The sequence below is a fragment of the Cornus florida genome, unplaced genomic scaffold (genome assembly GCF_030987335.1).
Source record: "Cornus florida cultivar Cherokee Brave unplaced genomic scaffold, ASM3098733v1 CherokeeBrave_3.0.0_Hap2_Chr04, whole genome shotgun sequence".
Lineage (NCBI taxonomy): Eukaryota > Viridiplantae > Streptophyta > Magnoliopsida > Cornales > Cornaceae > Cornus > Cornus florida.
In genome coordinates, this window is record NW_026775574.1 from 96,562,827 (window position 1) to 96,583,647 (window position 20,821).

Genomic DNA, 20,821 nt, shown 5'->3' on the forward strand with positions numbered 1-20,821 from the left:
TTTGACACTGTAACTCCTCTCAAAATATAACTTTGACATAAAAAAATAGCATTGAAGATGATGGTCCATTTCTCAACTCAATGAAATATTTTTCCTAATCAAAATTTATTTTGATGACTTCATGACACTGGAATGTAGGAATATGGGGCTGCTCAAGCATTCGTCTTGGACCTTGGAAACATGGGCCGTAAAGGCCCCTTTATTAAGGGCTTTACCTCGGAAACGTGGCCTGTAAAGGCCCCTTGATTATGGACTTCTATTGTACTGTACTGCCTAATGTGAAATTGTCATAGACATTGCCTCTTTGTCTGAGTTCATACGAAAGTCCAGGAACATCTATAAATCAACATCTGATGAGGTCCTCAACAAGTTCATGGGTCCACTTCAATACAGTTGGCTAAAATTGGCTATAATGATTTGGAATACTTTTAAGTTAGTCTATAGTTTTCAACCATTATGCATCTATTACAAGTGTTGGATTACACATTTCATAAAAGCGAAGATTTAGATTTAGACTCTTGTTGAAGACTTGAAAATGGCCTCTACTAACTTCTTATGCAAAATCCTACACGTGCTCCATTTTTCTTTTTTCTTAAGACTTTTGGATCAAAAGATGGAAATGGTTGAAAAAACTTTATGGTCACTCTAGTCTATGCTAGGATGTATTTAATAATGACGATATTTTAATTTTAAAATGCCATTACTATATTTTAAAAACAATTGTAATTGGAAACCATCTTATAGATTTGAAGAGATTTCTAATACCTAAGTTACAAGATTGTTCTCATTAATCTCTCTCCCCCTTTCTCATTTCATGTGATTTGAAATTCTTCCATTCCGTGTGACTGTTACTTAAATTTTGCCCCCCTTCTCATTTCATGTGACTTGAAATTCTTCTACTCCGTCTGACTATGAATTAATATTTGCCACTTTCAAACTCTCTCCCTTCTGCTACATTTGACTCTATCTCATACGATAACATTTCATGCAAACTTTAAATTTATTTGACAATTAATAAATTTATCATTTAAAAATAAAATAAGGATACAAAGAAAGTCCTCCCATGATACATAATCACGAGCTCTGTGTATTTATAAATTGGATAAAGAGTTTTTTCCCCCGAAATTTGTGAAAAGTCCAATGAATCATTTAATAGCCTTCTCATGGCTCTTGATAACATTACTCTTAAAAATGTTTCATTGGTAAAAGAATCACCAAACAGGGTTGCTTCACTTAGTAAACTACACCTTTAATAAGTTTTCTTCAGCTAAGGCCAAACCCACATCGCAGAAAAAGAATATATTCCAAAAGATGTGAATATGATCAATTGAAGGTGCGAAATGTTTTGTTATAATGGTTCTTTTGAGAAGCTGTTCCTAAATAAACTACATTGAGAATTCCTTCTACAACCTATAATCATGAACCTAGGAAGATCATCTCATAATTGTGTAAGAAAACTAAAAATCGATATTAACATCTACTAACTAAATTTTACAGCGGAAGCTTGGGACGAGAGAGATTCAAAACCCTAGTATTCTCCACTATTTTTAATATACACAAACCCTAAGCCGGGTGTTTCAATCACATGGTAGCCACCAAATTTCTTTGGACTAGATCTCATCATTGTCAAAGATCCTCTCAACCATGGTTATTCCCTGTTACACACAAAGTATGAAGTCAGTTTTACAATCACTCCCTCAAAACAAATAGCCACTTTGAACCGTGTGCACGAATAATAGAGGCCAGCTCCAATATAGCATTATTGCTATTTCATCAAGAAAATCTCGAAACAAAAACCAGAACTTGAATATTTACCTCTTGAAGTACCTTTCTTTGTGCTTTTGTGGTTTTTGTCATGTGAAGTAGTAGGAATCTTTGAGATGATCAGTGAACTTTGTAATCCTTCCAATAGCTGTAAGCAACAAAATCAATCACTCCATTTTACTCCAAACAGTTGCGATAAGACTTAAGTTGTTTGTGTATATCATCACAACAATTGTTTGTCAACCGCCAAAATTGGTAGGTCATATCAGTGACTCACCTATACACTATAATTAACAGTGTATTGTAGAATTTAGAAAATCACTGAGATGTGCGACGAAGTTCAGTATCAGGAACAAGGATATAATCAAGGTACACCATCCTCTCAGACAATCAAACAAAAAGATGGGGCGTGATTACAAACAGTCTGCATAATGTCAATCTCCTCATTTTAGGTTTGGTTTGTGAATTTAGCAAAGGAAAGGAAAATGCAAGGTTTTCAATTTTCATATCTAGTTAGCAATTTCCAGGGAAAACAAGGGACAACAAAATACAAGTGTATGTAAGAAACTTCGAAACTTCTTTTTATATTTTCTCATTCTATATCATTTTGAGAAACAGTATTGTATACAAGTCAAATTTAGTTTCTGGGCATTTGCAAGTGTTAACCTTGAATAAGTTTGACCATGTTCAGTCACATTTAGCTTCATCCGACTCCTATATGTCACTAAATTCTTCAGATTTCTTTACCTTGGTTTCTGATTATTTACTGAGGGGAGGATCTTACTGGTGAGATCTTTTCAATTGCATAGTTGGTGTGAGGGCTCCATTGTTTGAGCTACATTCTCAAATATGCTTAGGTAAACTTGTACCTGAATGCACAATTTGTCAATTCTTATGTTAGTTGTGGATTTCTATGTACCTTTTCTTTAGGCTTATTCCGTATGTTTCTTATATTTGTTCTAGGCTTATTCTATGTTACTTTAACTTAAAATCTAGTACTTTTTTTATTTATCGTTTTGTAGGATCTTAAAATTTGATCCTATAGACCCCCACTTCGATCCAACATAGGATCCCAATCCTGACAACCATGCTAGCCATGAAAAAACTACCCTTCTCTGCTTTTTGTTTAACTGAGCAGATAGGAAAGGAGTGTTGCACTCGTATTCTTACATATTAAAGGAATAGTGTTATTTCAAGGGCAAAAACGTAAAAGAAAGGTAAAACTAACAAAAACGGGCTCCTTCCTTTCCCTCATCCTTTCCTTCAACCTTCAAGTAGAAAAAATATGGCAGTGGGCCAAGAAGGAAGGTACAACCTTTATTCCATTCTCTTCTTTCCCTTCCTACTCTTTCCATCCAATCACTCCACTTTTTACTTCCTCCCACCTTCCTTCTTCCCTCCCACCAAACCAACTATTAAGTAGACTTCTTCAAAACTGCAATCATTGTTATGGAATCTACCACCAATCACAGTATGAAACTTACGTGGCTCCAAGATGCATGAAACTGGGGTATCCTAATCCGAATTTAGGTTCATGGCAGGAAGGTTGGACATGGGACTTGTACAGATAACTGGTAAATTCTTAGAAATAAATATCCTATATAGAGCTATTGCTGTAAAGACACAATGGAAGCAAGACAAAAGTTTTCTCATCAATAATAAGAGTGCAAGTTGAACATGTTTGTTCAAGCTAGGCCCTGCCTGAGCTCTGGCAGGTTCTGCCCACACCCAACTAAATCCAACCTTCAGCTGTAGGAGTTCAGCCCCTCACGCGAGATCAACTACATCCTATATAAAGCTTGGTCTCAGTCAGGTTAGGGAACATAATAAAATTATCAAATTCAACAACATATAACTGTTATTCACTTTTAGTTCTAATTTGGGAACATGTAACTTTGAGAAATTGAGGGGTCAAAGAAATATGAAATAATAGATCAATCAGCAGAATTCCAAGGATGCTGCACTGTGCTTGATAGAGATTGGGGAATATGGTTTCATCCCATGTATTTAAGCCTTATATTTATCCCACGTCAAAGGCTATCGTTTGTTATTAAAATTACTTTGAAAAGCAATCCTGTGGTTGAGGAGATATATAAACAAGATAATTAGATTATATCCTTCATAGACATATACACACACATATATAGACATATATACACACATATATTTTAAAATTCATATTTATATTTGCATATATAAGGTTGGATTCAGGTAGGTTAATGCCAAGGCCTCTGGCCAAAGCAATTTGGGTCCAGTTAAAATTTTCATCCCAGGCCCAATATAGAAGAAGGCTGACCAGCCAGAACGAAATTTGGGTTGGGTTCGAGTTGGTCTGAGTTGAACCCACCGAGGTTGCAGCCCTATTAATAATATCAAAGAACTGATGGGCATCAGTTCGCAACCAAGGATGAGGTGAAAAACATACAATATTCGTTACACTAGGAATCAGAAGATGTTTTTATTGGACTTTTTTGGGAGTATGAATAACTCCTGAGTTAATTCACACTTTTAACATTTATATGCCATATCATTGGGAAGCAAAGGAATATACATGCACAAGCGTACACATACATCTGGGGGTGGGGTGTGGGGATTTGGGGGCTGCACCGATTGGATGCAAGAGACAAAGGACCAGATTCAATGAAGTGTGATGCGAGAGACAAAATACCAGATTCGATGAATGATAAGAAAAATAATAACTACAATTGATGGAGTCGAGTCATGCAATAAAATATAGTAAAAGATATTAAGCAGACATGTCATTACAAATATGAACTTAATCACTTAATATTAAAGAGATTGTAGGACTTACCCTTGATGTAGGCTGAATTCTGCGAGTTGTTCTACGGGGCTCCACAACTTCGGGAATTGTTTTTCCCATGTTACCATTATAGACCTTGTCCTTCACTTCGCTTTTACCGAACTTTCCACCAGAGGCTGCAAGTTTTCCTTTATTCAGACGTTCAGATTTTGCATTTGATGCCGGTAATTTCTTAGATGAAACGTCTGATGGAAGAGCCAGTGAAGAAAATAAAGTTTGGCCTTCTTCCGCATCGGCTTCCTCGGAGTTGGAAAATGATCTGAATCCCCTCAAGTTCCTCTGCCCTGATTCATGTTCATCATTGCTATTAGAATCTTTCATTACATGATCTGTCATGGTGCCATCACTTCGGGCAGATGTCATAAACTTATCCTTTTGAGATGAAGTTCTGCCTGGAACACTAGGCGGTTTCCTAGACTTAACCACCTTAGGCTTGGATTCAGCTTCCTGTTTTTCCTTGAAATCAATTTTAGAATCCTTTTTCCATCCATGGGAATCAGAAACTTGAGGCATCAAGCATTTTCCAAATTTAACCGAATCATTTGATTCATCATTGTTACTGCTCCTTTCTGTATCATAGTGTTTGCTTACATCCATAAATTTCCTTTTCTTTCCAGGCTTCGGGACACCGAAAATCACTTTTGAGCCTTCTTTCTGCAGACCAGACCTTAATGTTCTAAGTACATCAGGCTTGTTCTCGTCTCTGCTATGATTACCAAAATTAAATATCTTTTCATTCTCGGTTAAGGGCAGTAAATGTGACTGTTCCGCTCTCCTAGAATCCACAAGATCAATATTTTTTGACATTTTATCATTATCTTTGCCCTGTATTGCAGGACTGCCCATCTTTAATCGCTTTTGCTGTGGCATATCACCCTGAAAACCAGAAATAGAACCAAGTAAATATAAACAAGCAACTTAAAGTTTAAAACAAATAATCATGAAGCAAATACACATGTAGACAAAACACCTGAAAAGAACTGTCCTTTTCTCTTGAAGTGGACCATTCAATCCACTTCCCATCCTTCCAAATAAGAGTTGGACGCAGATTCCATGCTCTAACAACCGATGTCTCTCCTTCAGCTGCAAAGACAACCAAGAAAAAATCAGTTCTAAACAGTCAACTCTCAAAACTACCAACGTCACGATATGACAATTGGAAGAGTGATTTAACCAAGATGATCGATTGAAAATACCTGGAAAACGGACAGATAATGCAGTTTCATCATTTATGTCCTTTTCAGTGACAACTCCCTCTCGCCAGCTAAAATACAATATTAGCATAAATGAGATAAGATACAGTAGCACGCGGCTGGTTATTATGTACCCTAGCTCAGGAACAAACTCTTTTGTGGCACTTCAAATAAAGAAAACTAGTTTCATGCTCAAAAAACACCAAAGGCATCAAAGATACAGGCCGTCAACTCCACATTCGATACCAAAAGTACATGGATTATTCAGAATCTCTGCGTAGTATTATTTTACCAAAACAGAATAATATGATATGTATCAAAGATGATAACTACAAGTCTATAACAAAAGAAACCCTTCCAAGGTTGTGATTGTATGGTCCATGGAAACAGAATAATTTTCATGGAATCAGACTTATGAACAGGAAAATGAAATAAGATGCACAAATAACTAATCACTTCAAATCACTTCATAATATATATATATTTTGATAATCACTTCATAATATTGAATTTCAGAGAGTTCAAATAAATTCAATCAGATTTAGTGGGCCGTGTGTGTGTGTGTGTGTGAGAGAGAAGTAGTAGAGAACCAATGCTTATGTTGCAACAAAGGAGGAGCAATTCTTTCAATGTTTCAAAATAAACTGATATCTCTCCTATTTATGGTATATATGATTATATCTACAAAAATCTTTCTTAATACATAATCTAGGTTTGCTAAAGTTGGTTATTTCTTTATGGGTTAAATTTTGGACCATTTCCTTCTTTTCAAAATAATAGAGTGAGGTATGATGTAAAAATGACTCAAAATTTACTATAAAGCCACAATAAATCATGTCAAAGCAAAACTATATCTTACTTTTACAAAAAAGACTCAAGTTCTTCCATGTCAAAAAAGTTTTAAAAATAAAATGACCCTAAAAACAATCTCTATATTATATCTCCAGATATTAATTTTTATATAGCACATGATTTCTAACCCTTATGTCTTTAATAACCTATAACCTACCTAGGTGAGATGATCCTATTAAAGATGAGATTTGTGATTAAGCTCTATTCCCACATCAAATTTAGATTTTACTGCATTCATCTTTAACTTTGTTGTGTCTGCATCAAAACAACTACATGTTGATGGCTATCAACATCTAGACTTATTCCAATAACTAGATTAATTTAATCAGATAAATAACAGTTTCATCAAAGTAATAAACAAAGCAACCGGCAAAAAATATTAATAACAATACTGTTGTTCTTGACCAATTTTTAAGTTTGTCCAAGCAGAACTGTGAATTTAAATATCTATGGGTGTGGTGTTTAGTAGTGATGAGCGGAATGGTTTAAGATATGATCCAAGGGTGGGTTTGAGCTTACGAGTTGTTTGTTGTGTGTTGTCAGATAGGTGATGGGACTGTGCACTAGTTGAGGCGATTGTGGACGGTTTAGTCAATAGATTCAGTAAGGACAATGTAGCCGGTTAAGCACTTTTTCTTTTCACGAGTTAGTGGGTTGTTGTGGTGGAGGTCACGGGTCTTGTGTGCACGGGGATTGAGGCAGTATCGTCTGGGGAGGAAAAGATTGAATTGGTGGTAGAGTGTCTTTTATGGTTTAGAGGTTGTCATTTGGGAGTGACTGATTCTAGGTTAAACAGGACGCGGTGTCCAAATGGCTGTGATTGTTTATAGTGTTAGTGTATCGTGAGCGTTGGTGCTCTTATTTGATTGGTCTTAGTTAGCATGGGTGTTGCGGGGTATCGTTTGCGAGGTTTCTGTGTTGATAGGGTGTGATGGTCTATTAGTGGCAAGTTTGCCTAGAATTGAGTTTGTAGTTCCGTGTTCAGTTGGTTCTTCACCTTGTGTGTGAGGAATTAGTTCACCTCAGGTGAGATTAGGTGTCCATGGTTAGAAGAGTGGTGAGCGAAGTGTGACAAAGTATCTGGTGCATTCAGGTACGAGTTATCAGTCTCTAGTGAGAACAGGGTCGCTACTCTTTCTATTTGTTCTAATCTTGGCAAGGACGTCAATTGTTGTATGTCTTGTCCTTCATGTAAGAGTTGCGTGCGTCCGTGGACGGACGGACTCGTGTGTGGTTTGTTGTGCTGTTAGAGTTCAACGGTAGAAGTCCTGGTTGGAGGGGTCAACTCACTTCCACGGAGGGAGGTGAAGTCTTTGGGTTTTTGTAGTGCTTCTTGACCAGTGATGTGTGAGGTATGAGTTGCCGAATAGAGATTGTAAGTTTCTGGTGTCTAATACTTTCGGTGATGGCTAGGGGTGTGTCGTGAATTGTAAGCTTGAGGATGATTAGGTGATGTGATGTGAGTCATGTACTCGGATGTTTTTATAAGCGTTTGATTCGAGTAGTGTCTTAAGGACAAGTGTCGACGTCGCCTTAGAACAACATGATTGTCTAACAAATGGTGGTATGTCCGCTCCCAGATCCATGTGCACAATCACATGGCTAAGCAGTGAAGGTGCTCATGAACTAGCCTGGACATACCAGATCCTGCAGTCTGAGACTAGAAAAGAGATGATCTTCAACATGAAGACATACCAAAAAATTAGTCTGGTAACTCCAAACTCCATCTGTGCCGAGCCTAATATTTCAAGCTTATCCGATCCAAACGCAGAAAAGGAGGTTGCATTAGATAGCATAAAGGCAATGTGAAACCAAAATGAATCTTGAGAATGTTCAGTGAAAAATGTGACGGTTACACTAATCATACTTAAATTTTTCGACTTTAAGGTTTAATTGTTTTAAACAAGCATAAAATGAACATATTTGGGCCACGTCAGAATCAACATAGGCAAATGAAAATGATACAAGCACTTGTAGAGAGAAGGTAAAAAAAAAAAAAAAACTATTGTTATTTTGGCTCATAGAATATAGACACATAACAACTTGATAGGCAAGGTTACCATACAAAGATAATCCATATAATGCAGGGGGATATATTAGGTTAAAAGTATAGGAGAAAATTAGAAACCATCGAGCATCATAACATTTATGAAGAAAAAGTTATTTGACATTTTCTCAAGTTCATAACAATAAACTGGCTTATCAACTTTACAGAATACAAAACTAAATTGATTAATCCTATCGCCTTAGTTCAACCAGTTGCAGGATTTGCAGATTATTACTGTTTATGCCTGTGCTCTGATTTTTAACCATTAAACAAGAAGTCTTGTAACCACATAAATTTATCATGGATAAGAGAATATCAAGAAGACATTACATAACCCAAATAATCAGGCAAATATGCTGTGAGAAAATGACATGCTTACCAATCTTGCACCCATGCATCAGCCCTATCACCAACAGACCAAGCATAATCACCCATAGCTGCTCTGCGTCTCTTCCTCATTCCTTCAAACCGCATAGTAGTCATAGGATGGGCAGTACGTATTCTTGGTGCCTTGTTGTCTTCACCTTCAATTGCTACCCATTCCTGCAAATGCCCTGAACCTGAACACGAATATAAAGAGAGAATTAAACTAGATCTACATGGGCAACCATTCCTGTGATATTGTTGAATAAGGCACACATGAAACATAAATGTAAAACAACATGGGTACAAAGAAAATCATTGTTCAACTATACTTGAATGAGAAGAATAAGAAAACCAGCAAGCACATGACACTATCTAGGGAAGCTCTGCAGTATTAGTAGTACTCAATTACTTGACTGTCCCCCCACTCTAGAAATCCTTATTACCATGTTTCACAGCTGTAGTCTGGACCTTTATGCACGAGAATAACAACCACAACACCCAAAGAGAAAAGCATGATATAAAATTCAGTCAGCTTTTCATTGTATGAGATGAAGATGAAAAAGTATCTTGTTCCACAGGATAGAGCACAAATGTGCCGCGTTATCCCTCAAAAACATCACGATATGCAAAGTGGCCCTCGTACAACTGATTCTATTTTTCACGTTAGGCTAATGTGTTATGTTTTCACACTATCTTCATCCAAGATTCTGCATCACATGTTTACTTGCATCCACATTCAACAGTTCCCTAACAAATCCTATAGACATACACTGCTACAGCTTACCTCCATCTGACTGGAGTTCAGTGTAACCGACAAGAGCTTTTCCATCCTTTAAACTCAATAAATTGGCGGTGAACCAGGCTGCTTTAAAATCACCATCTTTGAAAACCTAAAGCATGAAATGAGCAAGTTAATACAGACGTAAATAACGAAGAATAGACACAGTATATCAACATGAATTGCTAAGAAGAAAATGTGCATGCAAAATCCTCAAATATGCCTCAGATCATAACTCAGAAAGAATAATCGGAAGTGTCATAGCAAGTTGAAAGAACTTATATAAGATTCTCCAGAATTTTAAATTTGCAGGTCAAGCAATTGATAAATCTAATCACTTGCAACTCACAAACCTCAACAAGGGAACCCTCCTTGATGCCGTTTTCTGCCAAATTCCCTGGCGCTTTTTCATTCTCGTCCTGAATTATGACAGAAGTAGATCTTGATCCAATCTCAGATTCTGGAACCACCCCTATGGTTTTGGCCAAGTCAGAAGCTCTACGACCTTTTCTCCCTCTTAAATTCTTTTCATTGTTTGTAATGGACCCTGAGATGCCATCAACCTCTCCTGTGTGGTCCTTCACCAACTCTCTGGAGATCTCTCTTGAAAGAGGAGGCAGACCATGGTCAGTGGTTGGACTCTCATCCAATAGTCCCTCCTTGGCTTGTTTAGCAGAAACATTAATGCCTTCTTCAACAGAATCAATACCGTCCATGTTATAACGGTCTTTACTCACTTTGTTTGATTTTACACCATGTTCAGAAGGTACCAAGGGAACTTTCCAGTAGCCCTCTGGACCAGCATCTACTAACTCTCTGAGAGGTAAAGGATCACCCATAGAAACAATTTTCCCTGCTTGAGATACTGCTTCTGCTGCCAGCTCTGCAGCTTTTACTATGGCATCCAAATTTTCGGCGTGCTTTGAGGCAGCTGAAGCAGCTTCGAGCTTCCCCCTAGAAGCTTCCCTCGCAGCAACTATGATTGAACTAGAATAGTCGCTCCCATCCCCTCCCTCTCCCTTCAATATGGATGATGGAGTAGCCTTCCCAAAATTGTTAATGGTATTATAACGAGATATTACCGTATTGCCAGTTCCACTAGCCAATGCACCCTCAGCCATAAGTTTTGCTTGCAATGCAGCATTTGATGCAACCTTAGCAGCTGCAGCTGCTGCCTTGGCAACAGCAGCAGCTGCTGCTACTGCAACAGCTGCAGAAGTTAGCTTAGCTTCAACATCTGAAATCATTCTAGAATTCTTATGCATATTCAACTGATTCCATACACCTTGGCTGTGACTAACTGCAGCAGCAGCAAGAGTAGCAGCCTCCTCTGCTTCTAGCTTAGCCAATTCAACATTTTTAAAAGTGCCCTCCGAAATTGTAACCTTCTGCTCTGCATTCTGATCCCCTAGTTTCAGTTGGTCAGTGGAAGATGTAGGCTTTACATTTGAAACAAATTTACTAGCATTGCTCTTAGACACAGGGAAAGCAGTTGTAACGGCAACTGATGTGGACAAATGACTACTAACCACAGGAGTGGATAATGATTCTGTCTGCGTTTGAGCAAGCAAAGATGCGTGACCAAGATCCTCAGAAACAGGAACCTTTTTCCGCTTTCTAGACTTTGGATCAGCAGAATGCTGGCCAGGTGATACCATCACCTTCTTTGGGTCAAGCAGGGAAGAAGCCCCTGCAAAGACACTTGGACCCCCGCTGAGAACCACAGGACTAGACGATGCATGCTTTGTGCTGGAAGAAATAGACAAAGATGATTCTTTGACAGGGTTCAATTTTACGGCTTCTGTAATGGGCAACAAAGAAAAACGAGCACTGCCATCAAATGCAGAAGTTTGTGGAGAAGCAACCCAGGAACCAGGAAAAGGGGACTGAGATAGCCAAGAAGTGTTATGTCCAACAAAATTATGCGTAGGTGGAGTATGATAAGGATGCAACGGAGAAAGTGTTTGATAATCAAGAAGTGTGCCCTTCGCAACACCACTGGACTGCAAACTGTTAGATGTATTCCAAAGTGGTGATGAAGGGGGTATCATAGAATTAACAACCGGTGAAGGCGCACCCTTGCTGCATGCTCTGCCGCCAGGTGAAGAAAGCACTTTGTTCTGGGATGCACCTTTTTTAATTGCTTGATCTGAAGCTTTGGCACCTGCATTTCCCAATTTCGATGCAATGAGAAATTAACCAATCTATACAGAAATCATATGGCTAAAATCCTAAGATACCTGAACGTGATTGATTAGGGGTATCAGAATTGCTGGGATGGGATTTCTGACCCTGGATACTTTCCATACAAGCGCGCCAAGCAGGTTCCCAGACATTCCTCCCACCATCTATAAACATAAAATGTCAATCAACCGACCATATATCTGTAAATGTGACTCAACAGATAATGCAGGTATAGGGTTATTGAACTGACCGGATGTCCCGAAGGCTGAAACCATACAAGCCTCATCAGGTACTGTTCCTTGTCTGCAACAACAACAATTTTCAAGCACGATTTGATGTAAATTCCACATGACAGATGCATGAAAAACGAGAAAACTCAAAACTCGGGGCCAAATTCTATTCATACAAACAGAAAAAAAACACCATAAATATCACAATAGACATTTTTGACAAAATAATTTTCTTCATTAGCCATCACTTAACTATTATTCATATATCATGCCAGAGCTTGCAGCACTCAACCAATAATAATGGCTAAACTGACAGGTTCTTTGTGAGTTTTTCTCTTCTTTTTATTTTTTTATGCCACAATGTGTATGTATATAGACAATAAATAACACGACTCACATCAGAGATCCATAAACAAAGATCTGTGCCCGCAACTGCACTTGTTGCAAATCCGTGAAAGGTTGTTGAAATAATGCAGACGACAGAGTTGAAGAGTTTAAATCCAGCATATTAGATGCAGGAATGGAAATGACACCACATTGTCTTGTACCACTGTTTTCAACATTTCCATAAGGCTTCAACCCTTCAAATTGCACAAGTTGACCAGTCCCAGAGGGACTCAAGGACACAATATATGATTTATCCCCTCTTTCTGGCTGTTTCGCAAGGGTCGATTCCTTCACAAGGTTTCCCTTTTTAGTATTTTCTTTCCCTGTTGGCTTACCAGAGACTCGCCTTGTTTTACGCTCAAGGGTGCCTTTGGAACGCCTACGGGAATTCTCTCCATTAGGTGCTTTACTACCATGAGAAATTTCTGGCACAATCACAGGATCCATTTGCCCCACGCCAGAGGTTGATGTTCCTTCCACAACCTTCAGTGAAAATCCAAGACAACAATCATTAGAGAAACTCAAGAATGAGAAAATGTAATGTATTAAAATGAGTTGCTAGAAAGCATGATTTAAGTATTAACAAAAAGAGAGATTACCGTGGATATTTTGCAAGGAGGAGCACTAGAAAATGATTGCAAACCCTTGCCAGTTTCTCTTTCAGACAGACCTGTCAATGGACCGACTTCAAAACTGAAGCTGCTCTCATCTTTGGTGGCATCACTTCCCCTTTGGTTCGGGGAAGATGACTGAACTTTGTTGGCAATTTCATCAGTGACTTCAGAAGGTGGAACAATTGAACCCAGGGACCCCTTAACTCCCTCTTGCAAGTCTTTTTCACTTTTAGAAAGCTCAGTGCAACTAATGACAATGGGTGAACCAGGATTGGGTTTATCAGAATCTGCAGAACTGCCTCCACCTTCAAGCGCACAATCAGCATCGCATTCAGACAGAAGGCCTTGATGATCCTTTGATACATCGACTGCAAAATCCAATACAGCCATCAGAAAAGAAACACTCACAGGAAAAAAACTAAACGATGAATGAAGAACATGCACATTGATAACCTTTATATATAGACATCTTGGCCTACTAATATAGTGGACATCTTGGCCTACTAATATAGTGGTTTCTTTTTTCCCACCAAACATTGGAGAAAATCATTAACACTGTCGTGATGTAAATTTTTGACAAACTAGGCTCGAAGTTTGCATCCAATCCAAGAAAAACCCTAAAATTTCCATCATGAAACTATTCAAAGAGATACAAGATACTATGAATATGGGAGTTTAAAAGGTTGCAGGTACGAATACTATTGCTGTTATTTCTTTTCCAATAATTATATCCGTTTTTCACTCTCTTTTGTCCTTTTTGCCATTTAAAATGGAATCAGGAATGGAATGATGTGAAGCACTCAAAACCAAACACATGCATATGCATAAACTAACCAATGAAAATTGGTTGTGAACAATTAGGTAAATGGCGAAACAAAGAACTTGAGAAAGGATTTGAGGAAATACCGGGCTTTTAATTATGAAAAAAATAGATGAAATTTGAGATCAAAAGCCAGTGTTCTGACAAAATTTACCTGCTGAAGGCAACGAAACCAACTGCCAAACAACTCCAACATGTTCTTCTCGTTCAAGGAATTTGAATATAAGACATATGAGTTGAGCATTACCCCTTTATTCAAAAAAAAAAATTACTAACACTAAAAACTGAAACCCCAGTCGTCATTCGTCATTGTAATCTTTTTCTCCTTTCTTCAACAGGGAAATTCGTATCTTGTTTTAAGAGGGGGTGGGGGGGGGAACCAGAACCCCAACCCTCTCTTTAAATAATAGGACTACAATGGTACGCATTGCTAGGACAGCTATGGCTGTTGGCCACTACTTAATGATAGGAAGATATTGGATAATTTATCCCATGATAATTCATATTATAATGGAATTTTTCATATACTACTGCCAAAAAAATTAATAACAGCAAAAACAAGATGGCAAAAAAAAAGATGCAAGCGAACCCCATGGGTTAATTTCATATCATTGAGAGTGGGAAGGAAAAAATAAATAAAGAAAGAAATGAGAGAATAGATTACCTGCAATCCCCGAGGTCACTGCATCATGATTTTCCCCTCTTGTTGTTTTTCCATGATTTTCAGGAACTACAGCTTCATTACCATACTCTTTTACAAATGAATCACAAAGAACAGGGTTGTCTTTCAACTTCCTAGAGCCCTCTTGAATAAGATTTCCTGCCTCTGCATGTTCATTCCGGCTTGCTGTATCATGAGACTCCACCATTGACAATGACTGATCAACCGTTACCTGCAGCAATTGGTTGGCAGAATCACTAGACCCTGTTTCAAGTCCAGAAACAGGACCTAGCTCATTTGCCCCATTTGAACACTTCTTCAGGGTCAATAAATTTGCTTCCTTTGAAACTTGAACTTTGGTTTCTTCACTTCCATCCAAGTGCATAAACCCAACTACAGGTGAGGGTAACTTCTGCTCGTCACCGTGACTAGTAACTCCATCGGCAGCAGCACCATTTACAGATGGCAAGGAAACATTATCCAATTTCGTATGTGATGCTAAGTTTGTATTTTCCAAAGCAACATTCATTGCTGCAAAAAGAAAATGAAGTGCATTAACATCAGTATACTTCGTGGATTCCCTATTCCAAAATTCAGAATTAATTATTACATAATATACCCAGTTCATTCATGGCAGTAGGATCATGCTCCGATTTATGCACTATCATGTCATTTTCTTTAATACCTTCACCTAGACTATCCAGTCTAAGAGATCCAACAGTCTCACAATCCAAATCACGTGCATCAATAGACAACTTTTCATTTCCTTTTTCATTGAGAGAGACATCTTCAGCATGGTGAACGTCACCACCCTGTTTGGTGATCAAATCTCTTTCGCATATTTGCACAGAACCAGCTAGCATGGGAGGCGAAACATTATGTTCAGCATTTAAGTCCTTTTTGTGGATTGCAGAAGGATCGTTAACAACTTCTAAATCTTCAATTGGATTTTTTTCCAAAAGTAACTCATTTGAAGAGCAAACTACCATTAAATTAGAAGGATCTCCCACGTGATCATTGCTGCTTCCATCACCTTGACCATTAGAACATTCATAATGTACCCCAGACAACAAAGATGCCTCGGAATTATTAACTGAAGCCTCACAAAACAATTGGTGATCACTTTCCAAAAGATTCTCTTTCTTCTCAATAGAACTGCTCTGCCCATCTGTTATCTGCATGTTAGAACCCATCTCAACAGCATGTCCCTCGATATTACCATCACCTTGAAAAACTACAGGTGCCCCTTGCATATCTCCCCTACATTGCTGATTAATCTCTGTGCTTTTAGACAAAACCACAGCTCCACGCTTGCTGCCCAGAGCAGGGTCTATGGAACAAGCACCCTCACTGCATTCTTCAGCTATCTGCATGTCACCATCCCTCTCTAGTGGCAAAAAAGATTCTTCAAAATTATTGGTATTAGATTCAATTGCAAGTCCATCTAAAGAATCCGACTTTGGAGCAGAACTGAGAGGACTCAGTAGATTATATGTACCAGTTTCAACTGCACTTCCCTTAAAATTTAAATCATCCAAATTCGCGTCTTTACTAACAACATGTTCTTCATCCGCTCTCCTACTAATGTCATTTGATAAACCATTGACATTCTCAAAACTAAGCTGATGTTGGATTTCCTGATTGTTCAACTCCCCCACACTTGCAACATTATCCTGTGAAGAGGATTGACAAATTTGCATCCCAGAAACAGAGGGTTCTTTTTCCATCTTCTTGTCGAGAGATTCATTCACTGAAGTATCGGCTTCAGCTTCATTTGCATTATTACATTTTCTATCAGTTGCCAGATTCTTCTCAGTCACACATAAACCACACTTTTCATCAACAGCGCTTGGTTCCAACTCACTTGAACTTCCATAGGAAGATAATTCAACCACTTGTGTTTGTGAAGCTCCTTCAACATGAGGGTGTGTCCTTTCGGTACTCTCATCCAACCTAGAAGAGTTTTCAAGAAACTGACTTGGTGGTAGTGCAGGGTGTGAATCTATAACGTCCTTCATTCTATCATCCTGTTTCGAATTAGACTCCATTTGCTTGGTTAAGCTACCCAATTCATCAGAAGCATCAGACTCTTTAATGACAGTTTCTCCTAGGACCATCTCCTCCTGCCCCACAGATTTTAATAACATTTCAACAGATTCTGAGGATGTTGCCTCAGACCAAACATTGTTATGCCTCGAAATGGAACAAGATTCTGGAACACTTGAACTGAACTCTATTCCACTACTACCCCTAGAGAAATCCTCAATCCACTGATTGTCTTCTTGACTCGGGATGCCAAGAAAAACCTCGTTTTCGACCAAACTGTCAAACCTTAGTTGTCCCTGGAGGCTGTCATCAAAATCAAACTTCGGAAGAGCGTAAGGACTCAGAACAGGAGAGAATTTGGAGCTCCCTTCACCAGCTAAATGAAGATTATGGCCTTGAGAGTCATTGTCATCATAATCCATCGGTTTATTTCTACAAAGGGGTAAAAAAACGAATTGGTGGGAAAAGGATAAAGGAGGGAGAGGGGAGAGAGGGAAGGACTTCTATACAGATAATAGAGACTGAGTACCAAACTGACTAACATATCGTTTTACAAGGAAATAAAAACAATATATGCAACTATATGAACTTCAAATACATCACATCAAAACAAAACAGAATTCATATGCCTTCATATTTAAGCCCTGTTCTATATGCTGACTATTCACATCAAAACAAAAAATAATTCATATGCCTTCAGATTTAAACCCTGTTACATGTGCTGAATATTTGCTTATTAATTATTAAATATTTGTCCTTCAAGCTCACTCCACCATTTTCTGCCAGCACTACAAAAGCGTGAAAAACACATTCCTCGAACCACGGTCTATTGGATCCAAAGCATATCAACACTCTATATGCAACTTCTAGTAACCTCGTCCAATACCATGTAAAGAAGTTGGTGAAAATGTCAAATGATTGTCCATCCTTGAGCAAAAAACACGAATAAAAAGGGTCACAGGTTATATCCGTTTTGTAATCAGACAAGATGTCACTTTTTAGAATGGTTCAATTGCTCCAACATACCCGCAATTATCAAGTAATACATGTAAAGAAAAGATACATAAATCAACAGGTAATTTATTCTGCGGAGAGCGTCCCAAGCCATTCAAGTAAGTTGATGCATCTGGTTTTGAGGCTTTTTCAGTCCCACCAACATATCCGTCACCTAAAGAAAGTTAGAAAGGAATATTCACCCCGCCCCTACACCGTGAGGGCCTCTTTCTCACATACGGAATACCTGTGCGAGGAGGGAATGTAGGGAAGCTCACTGAATCTGGCTGGATTGGGAAAAGAATTAAACCACTCTGCATTTGCCAAAGCCCTGTCCAATTTAATGCAAATTCTTCTCTGTTGCCATCAATGGGGGCGGTTCCTTCTGATCCTAGAAAAGGTTTTTTAAAGTTGGAATTCCAATAACACTTATCTCCAGAGTCTGGGCCAAGGGCTAATTTAATTGTTATTGATATGGGCCTCAACATGTTTTGCCTCCCCTTTCATACGATGCGTCACCTAGGTCATCAATTAATAAACCACATGGTCCACCCACTAGAGAGAGAGGCATTGAAGTGGGATAAGAATAAAACAAAGGCCATCGTTGCTGCTCGACCGGAGCGCTATCTGTGGTTGATAATATGTAGAGTTTGAGCGACGAGATCTCTTATCGCTTTTTGCATGTCCTCGGACCCCCCGTACTCTCTCTCTATAAAAAAAACTATCAGTGTAATTTCCTAGTGGGTCTCTACCATATCGAGAAGAAAGCTATGGATCTTAGAAAGCAGAGCTTCTTCCCTGGGTCTCTCTCTTCTTTGACAACTGACAACTACAACAATAAACTAAAGAAGGAACAAATTATGTTGACAAAGAGTTTGTGAATTCAAATCTGTTTCCAATTTTCTACCATTAATTCCTCATAAATACCTCTATATAAGACAACCAAAAAAAAAACTCACAGGGCCTATAATGACTAGGAAGTTTCCCATAAGTTAATTACCAAGCTTTCAGCTCAAGTGGTATCTTCTTATCCTACCATATGGGAGGTTGAGGACTCAAGTCCCCATAGAGGTATAGCAGCCTATGGGCTGAGTTGGGTGCATGTGTTGTTACATTAGCGCCACATACCATACTTAATCTAATTGTTAAAACAACTGACTAAATCTAGGAATGGAGCGGGTTATCACTAAATTTCACAAGGATAGATCAAATTGTATAACTATTAGTTCGAATAGTAAAATTAGAAAATGTGGAATAAGTATGTGTTGAAAATTTGATACAAAATTAGTCAAACAAATTCCAAGGTGCCAAAAAGAGAACAGTATCACATCTTCCACAGTTAACTTTAAACCAGTGTGATTCGACATTAATTTCGACTACCAATCAGAATAGTACACACCCTTAACTACAACCTCCAAACATAACTGGGGAAAATATATATTAACATTTTTATCATTTCCATCAACTTATCTTATATTATTAGCAAAGATAGAATTTTTTCTTCTTCCTCTCTCTCTTTTTTTTTTTTTGAGAAAACCAATTAATATTTTTAACCATTTTCATCAAACTTATGGCATACCCAAAATATCTCTAGCCAAAAAGGTAACTTTTTTCAACTGGTGTTCATCATTTCAATCCAAATTAACAAAAAGCCCCTTAATTTAGCCCTTATTGCACCCTCTCCTTCTAAAATATACTTGTAAATAAATGCGCATCCGTAGAGGAAATGAACAGTACCATAGTAAGTAAGTCTAGAGACGCTACCTCCCTCCATCCGGGGACGAATCCGACCGTTAGTCAGCTGAAACCCAATCGTACGGTGACCGGCGGCTTCATAACCTAGGGTTTGAAAACACTTCAAATTGAGCCCCAGTTCAGTCAGCTGTTGACGTTAACACAAAGTTGCCCAATAAATTATTCTACCGAAATCTGAAATTTCCGACTGATTGGTGCCGAGTTTTCCGGCGAATCGTCGAACACAAAAGGTAGGAGGAGATGCAACGAGAGAGGTACTGACAGATGGTATCGAGAGAGAGAGAGAGAGAGAGAGAGTGCGTGTGTTTCTTCAGATCAGTGTAACACATTTTTGTACTTTGGGAAGAAACGTGCGGTCCTGATTAAATTTGAAAAAGTGGGGTTTTGAGAACAATAGGATCGGACAGTTATAAAAGAAGGGAATTTACAACTTGTTTGTAATTAATATTATTATTAGGCATAGAAAAAAAATAAATAAATAAATACCAAGTTACCATGACCAAGAATAATAAATTTTGACAATACTTAAATCTTTATTAGGAAAAATTTACAATATTAAATTGACATGGGTGATCTTTAAATACTAAATCATAGAGGGTAATTAAATCACTATTTCTGATTTGATAAGTGAATAAGGCTATGTTTGGTACGGTAGGTTTGAAGAGAGATGATAACATTAGTTATGAGGAAAAAGGAAGGGAAGAATAATTTTAACCCTTTATCGTATTTGGTTGGTTAATGAAGAAAAATAAAGGGAAGGATAATAATCATGTTTGGGAAAAAAAAGGAAAGGAAATTATTTTAATAAATTAACTATTATACCTTTATATATTTTAATATATATATATATATAATATCCTATACCTGGCCACTAGAAAAGAAAAAAAAAATTAGGGCAAATCATTTCAACCTCCCCAATCTCGCCTCCATCTCTATTCTCGTTCTCAACTCTGAACTTGCCCTCTCTCTCTCTCTCTCTCTCTTTGCACTGCAAGAATTAGAAATTCAAAACCCCCTATATTTCAATTTATCTATCTGTCTCCAAAAATCAAAAGTTCAAAACCCGTATCCATATATCATTTTAGATTGTTTAGAAAATCAAAACCCATATCTTTCAGTTTCCATTGCCGCTATTCGCAAGCTTCAATTACCGGCCCGCCGTTTCTCACTCTCTCCAGCTAACTTGTATGCATATTGTTTTGCAAACTTGTGTAATTTTGAGGGTAAAATTAGCATCACAACTCCTCCATTAGCCATTGCCTTTACTTTCTTTCCATTGCCTCCCATTTTTGAGATGATAAGAAAAACAC

The 20,821-nt window shown here is 38.0% G+C and overlaps 1 protein-coding gene across 3 annotated transcripts; it reads right to left on the reverse strand.

Moving 5' to 3' along the window:
- Positions 1–1,300: 1,300 nt before the first annotated feature.
- LOC132304075 (uncharacterized) lies at positions 1,301–19,819 on the reverse strand. Of its 3 annotated transcripts, none has more exons than XM_059801595.1 (15): positions 19,494–19,819; positions 15,337–17,195; positions 14,721–15,248; positions 13,222–13,604; positions 12,633–13,105; positions 12,256–12,308; positions 12,062–12,169; positions 10,175–11,985; positions 9,828–9,933; positions 9,057–9,237; positions 5,782–5,849; positions 5,556–5,668; positions 4,577–5,461; positions 1,828–1,912; positions 1,301–1,655 (listed from the first exon to the last, which is right to left on the reverse strand). In XM_059801595.1, exons 2-15 carry the CDS (start codon positions 17,183–17,185, stop codon positions 1,639–1,641), a joined length of 6,660 nt encoding a protein of 2,219 aa, XP_059657578.1. In that variant the 5' UTR covers positions 17,186–17,195; positions 19,494–19,819; the 3' UTR covers positions 1,301–1,638. The 3 variants fall into 3 exon arrangements, with proteins under 3 accessions (XP_059657578.1, XP_059657577.1, XP_059657576.1); XM_059801594.1 differs by having other exon boundaries at positions 1,816–1,912; positions 19,521–19,818; XM_059801593.1 differs by having other exon boundaries at positions 1,816–1,912; positions 19,494–19,818.
- Positions 19,820–20,821: the final 1,002 nt, after the last annotated feature.

Bases quoted from the DNA above. Each gene is read 5' to 3' on its own strand.
- LOC132304075 (XM_059801594.1), bottom strand. From the start codon at position 17,185: ATGGATTATGATGACAATGACTCTCAAGGCCATAATCTTCATTTAGCT. The intron at 9,238-9,827 runs GTAAGCTGTAGC...ATTCGTGTTCAG, and splicing joins TGAACTCCAGTCAGATGGAG to GTTCAGGGCATTTGCAGGAA. The intron at 1,913-4,576 runs GTAAGTCCTACA...TGTTGCTTACAG, and splicing joins GAATTCAGCCTACATCAAGG to CTATTGGAAGGATTACAAAG.